We start from the raw sequence: 11,179 nt of genomic DNA on the forward strand, positions 1-11,179 counted from the left end.
GCACTTTCTAAATGTCATTGTGTATTCACAAATGTATTGCCCTAATACCAGAGATTACACGTGTGCATTTCTGCTATGAATACTCTCGGTAAAATCCTTTGTAGTTGTGGCAGTGTTCACGAATAGCATCTGACCCTCTGACAAATCTGGCAGATTCGCCACGGTCAGACAGAAGTCTACAACCCGCCAGCCCCAGTGTCTGACCCTATATTTCACAATGACTTTGACTGAAGTTGTTATATATGACATGTGTCACTTGTTTGCTGTTTATAAATCTTATGTTTGTTTATAATTTCAATGCCAATTATAAGAAATGTTAAATCTAAAATGTGTGTTTAATTTTATTCTATGGGTCCTGTGAATTTCTAATGGGTCAGACAGACATCTGAAACTTACAGGACCCAATGTCCTGTTACTTTGAGACACAATTCGTGAACACTGTTGTGGACATGTAGATTTATCATTAGATAAGAAATATCTGTTGAGATATAGAACATCACGTCAGTCACAGTGACAGTTGTAATGCATTTACTTCACATGCAGGAAGTCAAAACGTCTGACATATGAACATAATGAAGGGGGGGATATCTGAAGTCGGCAGTGTAGCTGTGGTGATTAGTCATTACTGATCGTTTAGCTGATCACTCAGTGGTGATCTTGAAGATGAACTGAATAGATACTGAAGTAAGTTAATAGATTGGTGTAGAACGTTGTGACTATCACTGCCTGTCTAGACAGAACGAATATATATGCATATGATACAGTTGGCCGTGCATTTTCTTTCTTTCGGTCACATGATCATAGCAAGAATTTTCAATTTTGGACATGCAGTCAATGACATTTTGCATTTGATACAAAAATGCTTAGTTTAAGATTTAAGTATCTTAATGATCAGAAGTAAAACTTATGTATTTATTTATGAAGGAAAATTTTGAGGGTTTTGACCAAGAATGTGGAGGTAGTTTATATGTGTTCATGTATTTTCAAAATACTGCTGGATGCATTTTCCCCTATTTACAACCTGCACTGGTGCATGTTAACAATGGCTGGTGCAGGTTACCTTGAGTAACAGGTTGCATCTGGTGCAGGTAACAGTAAATCCTCCAACATCTAACAGCTGTCATTGTGTGTTTTTATTGGGAAGTAAGTGACTGGAAGTATGTTTCTCTCCGCGTGACTGGTTACAGCATTAACATTTGTGTTCTCATGAATCAGTTACATAGCAATTGAGATGTATAAATATAGGGGTCATGTTCTGTTGAATGTATCTGATACTGTGTACTTGTTACTTGCGAAACAAGTGTGTATGTTATTTTTAGAACCAGTGAACACAGCTTACCAAATTGAATCAGAACACAGCTTACCAAATTGCGAAAGTTAACATTCGCACATACTGCTTGAACCTTTACCTAAAAAAACCTCGAACGATTCCGAGTGATACACGCAATGAGTAAACAGTCGCTGAAAATAGCGTTTTTGTCAGTATTCAAGGAAGTCATCTTGCGAAAATATAAGCAAATAGTAACCATGTCATTAGAAATCCATAAGCAAATATACTGCAGGTCAAATATCTGTGTTTTATGCAGATTTTCGATAGTTGATAGATCAGTGTCAGCGACCAGGGAAGAGAAAATCCAAAAACCGTTTTGTAAGTCCCGCCGAACCCTAACAAGTAGTCGTTGTCTGATTAGTTAAATCCGTTCAGCCGTCTCAAGTTTGATTGGACGGTTATAGGTCGCTCACAGGTTAGCTGATGCGACCTTCTACTAGGTTTTGTAGACTCAGTATAGCAGTGTAACGAATAATACTGAGCCTAAGTTTACTTAAACTGAGGTGAAGGACACTAGGAACGAGGCAAGTAGACCATTGGCAAATGTACTGTTTCATCTGGTAGCCTATGTCTTCAAATGCCCCAAGTATGAAAATAAAAGGTGTCACATTAACCAACATTGTTAAGAGAAATTGAAGAAGAAAAGAAACTCATCTTGTTCAATTTGCCACATCATGATTGTATAGATATTGTATTATATCCGGGTATGGATGACTTAGCTGCTTAGGCTTGCGATTAACTTTGCCAAGTTGTGTACCTTAGGATTGCCAGGATCCAGTGATTTGTGGGTGTGAGTCATGGTTCTCCTTGAATATGTTTCTAAGTTTGTCTGTGCCAGATCTGAGCTTCCTGGTTTTTGCACAACTTAAAAATGTCTGGGATGTGCATCACTAAGGCGTTTTCAACCATATCACACTGGCACTCTGATATGTAACTTGGATACTGGTCGAAGCAGTATTTAGCTCACTTATTTCCAAGTGTTGGGTAATATGAATATGGGCTTTTCTATATCTTTTACCCTGTTTTAAAAATGCTAGTTTTACCTGTTTTCATCATCCCTGAAATCTAATTATAGTTTTAGCAAGTGGGTTTACACCTGTCTTGTTTTAATTTGACATTTTGTTTGAAGTAGTTGTGAATTTGATGTCTCTCTAATACATGATAGAACTTGCTCTGACAGATGACAGGGTGGTTTGATTCAGAATCAGAGAACATGTTTACCAGTCACCATTGTGTCCTTGCAGTTTGATGCAGTAGAGGAATTCAAACTCATAAATACATTTACCCCGTAAAGCAAGTGTGTGTATTTTTGCAGTGGAAGCTGTGGTGGACTTTGCCTATGAGGCTGAGCAGGAAGATGAACTGACCTTGAAGATTGGGGATATCATCAAGAATGTCATACAAAGTGATGGCGGCTGGTGGGAGGGGGAACTCAATGGCAAGAAGGGCATGTTCCCAGAGAACTTTGTGAAGGTAAGGCTGAAAAATGGATGTCAGTGAGTTAGCGTGGCAAGATGGTAATGTTCTCAAAGCAAGTTTTAGCTCATTTGACCGACAGGGACAAAGCTTGGAGCCGATGAAGCTGACACCTTGCTTGGATCTTGTTCTGGTGATGACACTTCACGTCAATTTGATGATATGACAAACGAGGCCATATTTAAAAATTTTAATTTGTTACATGCATATATAGTAGTGGGGCACAACATGTATGTCTTGTTTTGTTGGGTGATATTTTGTGTTTTGGCCTTGTGTTGACCATGCTTGTAAATGCTCTAAGGTGTATTAGCCTGCAGAAGTTCAACTGTGTGTTAAGTGCTCTTGTGTTATAATAGTTCACAGCAAAATCTGTTTTCTTTATTACAGTGTAATTTGTTTTTTAAGATGCTAAATTTAATACTTAGAAACAATGAATCTAAGGCACAAGACAAATAAAAAAACAATATTGTCCGTGACCTCAATTAACAATGCTCGTTCAGGGCTGACCAGCTGTTCTATTCATGTGCCTTCCCTTCCTTAAGATACATGTTGCCAATAAAACAAATGATAAACAGCATTTTATATGGTAGGTCGTGTATTTGGAACCACATAAGGTAAATATTAAGATGTCAAACAGCATGGTCAGTCATTTTGTTGTCATCAGGGAAAGGGCTACTTGGCAGCTAGCTTCAGGGTAAAATGACTTCAATGTTTTCGAAATTTGGATGAAAAAAGTGTTTGATCAGGAATTTTTTGAGTGGTACAAGGTGGTCAGCTTCTTTTGTTTTAAATTTTGACACTCGTGAAAATAGGTGAGGTGAGGTGAAATTGGGTTTTACGTCGTGCTTGAGAATATTTCGCTCATATGACGACGTGCATGCGTGTGTATGTGTTTGTGCGGCTGCTTGTACTAGCCCAGACTGAAGCTGGTTTTATAGTGCTAGCCCACTGAGATACCATGCCGCAGTGAAGCATGAATACCCCACTCAGACACATTATCCTGACTCCGAGCCGACCAGTCCTTGTTGTACCCATTAATGCCGAGCGCCAGGCAGGGACCAACAAGTACCATATTTTAACGTCTTTTGGTATGACGCGGTCGGGGATCTAACCCGCGACCTTCCGCTCTCCGGGCGGACGCTCTCACCACCACACCACGGAGGCGGTCCTTGTGAAAATGAAAAAAAAAATGGTTTGTCATTTCAGTTGCTGAAACCAGAGGACAAAGGCAAATCTCCAGGTATTGGAAAGAAGGAAGCTCCGGAGCGCAAGTCTGTTCGAGAATTAGCCAGCAAATTCAAAGACAACATGCCTCTTGGACCACTACCACCCAAGAAGAAAGGTTTGGAGGAATTCATTTACATTTTGAAAAATATGCTTTTAACTTTTAAAAGGTAGATTGGTCTAAATGTGGGACTGTCAACCAATATTGTACATGCATTGTTCAGATGAAATTTCAGTTGTGTTTTGTTACTATTTTGTCAGTTGTTTTTAGATATGCTTCACAATTTCTCAAAGGTTAAGTGAATATAACAATGGCATGTCTGGGTAGCTTGGTGAGTGAGGCTGAATGTGTGTGTTTGATTCCCTGGGTACAGTGGGCCCACTCTTGATATGCTTAAGTTGAATTTCTTTCAGTCTGCTAAGATATTGTTCATATGCTTCATCTTTGGAAACTCTTAGTTAATACTAATAGTTATTCATCCATTTCGGGATAGTTCATGTATCAGTGGTGCCTTGAGCTAGACCTTTTTGCTTTACCATGTTTTCTGGCATACATCTTACATACACACCATCATTGTCTATGTAATCTTCTTCAGATAAGAAAAAGAAATGCAAGGTAATGTTTGATTACACACCAGAGAATGAAGATGAACTGGAGCTCAAGGAGGGAGAAATCATTGACTTCGTAAGAGAGGTAAGGGAGGCCATAACAAGGACATTTTCCAGGAGTTAAGATTGACTTTGTATGGGAAGTAAAGTTGACTTTTTATAGGAGATATTATTGACTTTGTATAGGAAGTAAAGTTGACTTTGTATGGGAGATATTATTGACTTTGTATAGGAGATATTATTGACTTTGTATAGGAGATATTGTTGACTTTGTATGGGAGATATTGTTGACTTTGTTTGGGAGATATTATTGACTTTGTATAGGAGATATTGTTGACTTTGTATTGGAAGTAAAGTTGACTTTGTATGGGAGATATTATTGACTTTGTATAGGAGATATTGTTGACTTTGTATAGGAGATATTGTTGACTTTGTATAGGAGATATTGTTGACTTTGTATGGGAGATATTATTGACTTTGTACTTTGTATGGGAGATATTGTTGACTTTTATATGAGATATTGTTGACTTGTATGGGAGATATTATTGACTTTGTATGGGAGATATTATTGACTTTGTATGGGGAGATATTGTTGACTTTGTTGATTGGAGATATTATTGACTTTGTATGGGAGATATTGTTATCTTTGACTTATGGGAGATATTATTGACTTTGTATAGGAGATATTGTTGACTTTGTATGGGAGATATTATTGACTTTGTATGGGAGATATTATTGACTTTGTATATGAGATATTATTGACTTTGTATAGGAGATATTATTGACTTTGTATGGGAGATATTGTTGACTTTGTATAGGAGATATTGTTGACTTTGTATAGGAGATATTATTGACTTTGTATAGGAGATATTATTGACTTTGTATGGGAGATATTATTGACTTTGTATAGGAGATATTGTTGACTTTGTATTATTGACTTTATGGGAGATATTGTTGACTTTGTATGGAGATATTATTGACTTTGTATTGGAGATATTGTTGACTTTGTATGGGAGATATTGTTGACTTTGTTGTATGGGAGATATTATTGACTTTGTATAGGAGATATTGTTTATGTATGGGAGATATTTTGACTTTGTATGGGAGATATTATTGACTTTGTATAGGAGATATTATTGACTTTGTATGGGAGATAGAGACTTTGTATTATTGACTTTGTATGGGAGATATTATTGACTTTGTATTATTGACTTGTATGGGAGATATTGTTGACTTTGTATGGGAGATATTATTGACTTTGTATGGGAGATATTGTTGACTTGTTGACTTTGTATGGGAGATATTGTTGACTTTGTATGGGAGATATTGTTGACTTTGTATGGGAGATATTATTGGACTTTGTATGGGAGATATTATTGACTTTGTATGGGAGATATTATTGACTTTGTATAAGAGATATTGTTGACTTTGTATAGGAGATATTATTGACTTTGTATGGGAGATATTATTGACTTTGTATAGGAGATATTATTGACTTTGTATGGGAGATATTATTGACTTTGTTCATGTACATGAGGTAGGAAAGCTGTTTTCATTGTTCTGTGGGGGTTAAAAACCCTCGTCCTGATTTCCAGGAATTGGGTTTCTCTGTGGTTCTACTGCTTGCTTGTATAAAAGAATAAATCGGTTTAATATCTCAATTGACACCACATGAAAAAATCTGTTCGAGAATTAGCCAGCAAATTCAAAGCCTCTTGGACCACTACCACCCAAAACAAATTCTTAGTGATAGGTCAAGAAGGTTTAAAACAACAGTTACAGGAGACTTACACTGACTGCTTGTGTCCCTGAAGGTAGAGGATGGTTGGTGGGAGGGCAGCTACAATGGCCGCAGTGGTGTGTTCCCGTCCAACTTTGTGGAAATGTGTGAGGAGCAGCCAGACGATGTAGGGCAGCCGGACGTCCCAGACAAACCTGGTGGGATCGGTAAGTTGATACATGGTACAGAACCAGATGTTCCTAATGTGATAAGTGTGTATTACTGGTAAGTACATGGACTACAGTTTGTGTGTAAAGACATGCAATCTCATGAAGGTATCTGTGCACATGTACTCAGCTTTCTTCTAAGATCAGAGAAGGTCGCGGGTTTGATCCCCGGCCGTGTCATACCAAAAGACGTTAAAATATGGTACTTGTTGGTCCCTGCCTGGTGCTCGGCATTAATGGGTAAACAAGGATTGGTCGGCTCGGAGTCAGTATAATGTGTCTGAGTGGGATATTCATGCTTCACTGCGGCATGGTATCTCAGTGGGCTAGCACTATAAAACCAGCTTAAGTCTGGGCTAGTACAAGCAGCCTCACATACACATACACACGCATGCACGTCGTCATATTGACTGTGGGATAGACATTTCAACAGTAGAAATTGCATAGCCAGTGGGAAGTGCTGGCTAACAATCTTGGCCATCTATGTGACACTCCAGAATGTTCTTTTTATAGTTGTCAATATTTGATTTAGAACTGAATAAAGGAGACTATAATGAAAGCATAGCCGGTACTGGAAGTTGCATTATGACGAGCTATCCTCTTACTCATATCATTGGCCACTCACAGCTCACCGACCACCTCCGTGGTGTAGTGGTTAGAGCGTCCGCCCGAAAAGCGGAAGGTCACGGGTTAGATCCCTCACCGCGTCATACCAAAAGACGTTAAAATATGGTACTTGTTGGTCCCTGCCTGGCGTTCGGCATTAATGGGTACAACAAGGACTGGTCGGCTTGGTGTCAATATAATGTGTCTGAGTGGGGTATTCATGCTTCACTGCGGCATGGTATCTCAGTGGGCTAGCACTATTAAACCAGCTTAAGTCTGGGCTAGTACAAGCAGCCGCACATACACATACACATGCATGCACGTCATCATATGCGAGATGTTCTGTGGGGATTATATGATCTTCTGTGGGTGTTATATGATCTTCTGTGGGGTGTTATATGATGTATCGGTAGGAGAGCAAACTCGAAACAAACACCACGCACGTCTATTCAACAGAACGACAGCATGAAAAGTGAGGTACGAAGTAGACGGCGAGAGTTACCTGCTCTTGGCTGTAGGGGGTCCGGTGGGTCCCTGTAGGGGTGGTCTCACAAGACAAAACGAGTTTTTTTGTTTTGTAAATATTTTATTGAAAAATATAGTTACAACTGTTGTAATATTTTAAATATTTAACTAATCCTGCACTACTTACTTCCTGCACTTATTGCTTACGACTCGAAACGTGGCTGTGCCAGACGATTGATGTTGAAAGCGTAGACTGTGATCACTTCCTGGTCTCGGGTAAACATCTGTCTGCGCACGCATCACCGGAAGGTGACGTCAGCCGCCTCAGATTATTGCTTTTCGCACGCCTCGCAAGACGTGTGGTTTGCCAGCTCGACTGTTTTGTATCCTATGAATTTGTGTTTATTGATAATAAACTGTCTTTTGGGTATTTTCCTTTGTTCTTCAGAGAGTGTAGGTATTACCTTTCTGTTTCGTTTTTCGTAGTACTGTTGTAGTGATGGTGTTTGTGATAAACACGGTAGTTTCATCACTATTATCGGTCACTTCGCCATTCAGAACACGTGGCTTCGATGTATTCGTAGTGGCTTGTTCTTGGCTCATGCTTATATGTTATACTATCACTGTATATTATTATTAAGCCTTAATTCTGGTCTCCAGTTTATGTCAGTATTTTGTGAGACGTTGTTCTCATTTATGCTGTTCTACCCCGTTACTATTATATTGTTTCACCGTGTGTTCCCCATTACTACTGTAATGTTTTTCACCGTGTGTTTGCTGGGGTTTTTCTGCTATGTTGCAGTTTTTATACGGCACACGCTGTATAGTTTGTAAGTCGGGGTATCTCATAAGTGCCTTCATTCATACTGTTTGAATTGCACTTTTCCGTGTTTTCCCCCGTTTTTCACACAAGTAATGTGCTAGTTGCGCTTCCTTAATTAATATAACACCTTTTTATTGAAGCGCCAGGTCCAACACCGACGTCGCCTGTGACAAGCATCCAGATACTTGCCACAACACTGATGTCCTCTAGCTCTAGGGCGTCTGGCGCTCCGTCTCCTTTCTCCAGGTTGCTGTTTCCAGCGTGTCCTTGGCAGACGTCTTACTCCTGACGCCTCAGATGCATGCGCCGTGCACTCAGCAGTCACTTGATGTTTCGATCTCCCATTTGACATGACCTAGTTGGCAGGGCAGTCTCGTACAACAGCGCCTCTGCTGTTCATCACTGCAGCGCCTATACGGCGCTTCTACCACATCGACTACGACCTTGGCGTTCTGCAGTCGGTGTTAGCGCCTCCGTCGCAACACCAACCTGTTCCAGCGTCGTTCCTGTCTACAGGGAATGTATGATGCATCTACCTGATCCAGCGCCTGTACGGAGCTTGTAAAGCCAGCGCCAGCGCTTGTATTACACCTATAACAGCGCCTGTCCGGCGTTTCTACCAGATTCAGCGCTTGTATGGCATTTATATAACCATACTCACTTGCTCACTCCAGCGTCTGTCCGGTGTTTTTCTACCAGATCCAGCGCCTGTACGGCGCCTATAAAAACAATCCTTACTCTCTCCAGCGCCTGTCCGGCGTTTCTACCAGATCCAGCGCTTGTATGGCGCCTACAACTCCATACTCACTCACTCACTCACTGAGGCGTCTGTCCAGCGTTTCTACCAGATCCAGCACCTGTACGGCGCCTATCATACCATCCTCACTCACTCAAACGCCTGTCCGGTTTTTATACCAGATACAGTGTTCTACCAGATCCAGCGCCTGTACGGCGGCTCTACTTGATCTAGCGCCTATAACATCATAGTGAGTGGCCTATAAAATCATACTCACTCACTCCAGCGCCTATACCAGATTGAGTATCTACATGAAGTAACATACTGCGTCAGCGCCTCCACATCTTCAATAGTTCGGCAGCTGTTGGTTGCGCCACTGTCTCCGCTGACCTCTACGTCGGCAGACGGACACATCTTGCCCTCGAAGACTTCAACTAATATGGTACCTATACCGGGCGTGGCGTCTTCACACTCCCTTGTCTTGAATTCATCAATAGGGCAGCCCAGGTGGATGAGGAAATTAAGCGCGTGACAGTGTTTCTTCTTACAAGGCACGAGGCTCAAGGGATGACGGCCCTTGATTTGGAATCCACACGGATGCTCCTTCCTATCTCAACTTAGCTTCGGCTATTAACACTGTCTCTGAAGACCTGACAGAGATGAATCCGTACAGGATCGTCACCTTTCTTCTATATGCATGATGGCTTGGCAGTGAATTGTCCTCATTATCCTTGGCGAACACTTACAGGCAGTTCTCGCCAACACAGGTGTTATTTGAGGTCCAGGATTTTCCGGTTAGGATTCAAAGCTTCCAAGGAATCTATTTCACCAATCCTAGTCCTCGACTGCCATCTTTAATAATGAGTTCAAGGACGTCTATCGAACAGTGTGTGATTTTTCTCACAGGGAGATAGCGTTGACGGCCTTCAAGCAAGTCAAATATCCCTCATCACATGAATCCATGTCAGTACCTACTATAGCCTCGACGCCACACTGTTAGGTGGGCTTGGAATCAGGCGCCGGTGCGTGGTAGGAGACGTGGTGACAAGTCTCACATCAACAAGAGAGGATATGAACGTAGCTGCGTCCCCTTCAAGAGTGACGGAAGCTGTGGCAAAAAACAACAAAAAACAACAAAAGTTCAAGATCCACATGACTGGACACTCCCTCATCCACTTGGCCCTTGTATTATCCAAACACTTGTACATTGATGACGAGTGCTTTCTGACGTAATTGGTTATTTCTTGGGTGTCCATACGTCACAACATATGGACACATGGGTTCCGGCTCTTCATAGTTTTGCCTCAACGATGTGCCGGGTTCCAAGGTTTACCTTCGACCGGGAGTACCTGCTTAGCGCAGCAACAGTGATAATTTGCTGATTTCACGTGGGCTGTCCGCCATATTGCATACTTTGCATGTGTCCACCCAGGAATGACAGGCGGACGTTCGTCAACGTGTCGGCCTCCTGCCTCACTTACCTCAGTTTTTCTTCCTTTTAGTGGACTCGCCCTTAGATGTCATAGGTGGAGTTACCTTGACTGAGCGAGTTCCGAACTACATACGTTTTAGTCGGCGCCTCCATGCAGAATTGAGGCGCCCATGCGCTTACCAGATCTGATAACCTCAGGTTTTCGGCCGTGAGATCAATAAGCAGTTTGGAGCTCAAGGCAGTGTTCCTCGCCATCCGTCACTGGGCGCAATAGCACACGGGCAACACGATTGTTGTGGAGCTTAACGAGAGTTTGACCGGTTTACTGTTTCCAGATGTTCCGTCTGTTTCCAGTAATAGCTGACACCCATTTCCATCTGAGCACTCAGCTTATTCCTGGGTGTACATCTTAGCGGACGCTATATTGGGATCTGACAGAGTCGCTTTCATAGAATGAATGCTACACAAAGAGCTACCAGTTTATGTGTCTCCGTCTCCGAATGGTCAGCCTGGACAGTGGGTGGCTTCAGT

General features: G+C 41.4%; 1 protein-coding gene across 6 annotated transcripts in view; it reads left to right on the forward strand.

The window, feature by feature from the left end:
• Positions 1-11,179, forward strand: part of LOC124282488 (CD2-associated protein-like) — a 49,888-nt gene that overhangs the window by 9,889 nt on the left and 28,820 nt on the right. For all 6 annotated transcript variants that reach the window (XM_046718522.1, XM_046718501.1, XM_046718507.1 and 3 more), the window contains exons 2-5: positions 2,646-2,803; positions 4,013-4,148; positions 4,627-4,724; positions 6,454-6,586. In XM_046718522.1, coding sequence (XP_046574478.1) covers positions 2,646-2,803; positions 4,013-4,148; positions 4,627-4,724; positions 6,454-6,586 — 525 coding nt within the window. The remainder of the gene's footprint in view (positions 1-2,645; positions 2,804-4,012; positions 4,149-4,626; positions 4,725-6,453; positions 6,587-11,179) is intronic.

This window comes from Haliotis rubra, unplaced genomic scaffold (assembly GCF_003918875.1).
Source record: "Haliotis rubra isolate DU_JTF1 unplaced genomic scaffold, ASM391887v1 Scf109, whole genome shotgun sequence".
In the NCBI taxonomy this organism is placed as follows: domain Eukaryota; kingdom Metazoa; phylum Mollusca; class Gastropoda; order Lepetellida; family Haliotidae; genus Haliotis; species Haliotis rubra.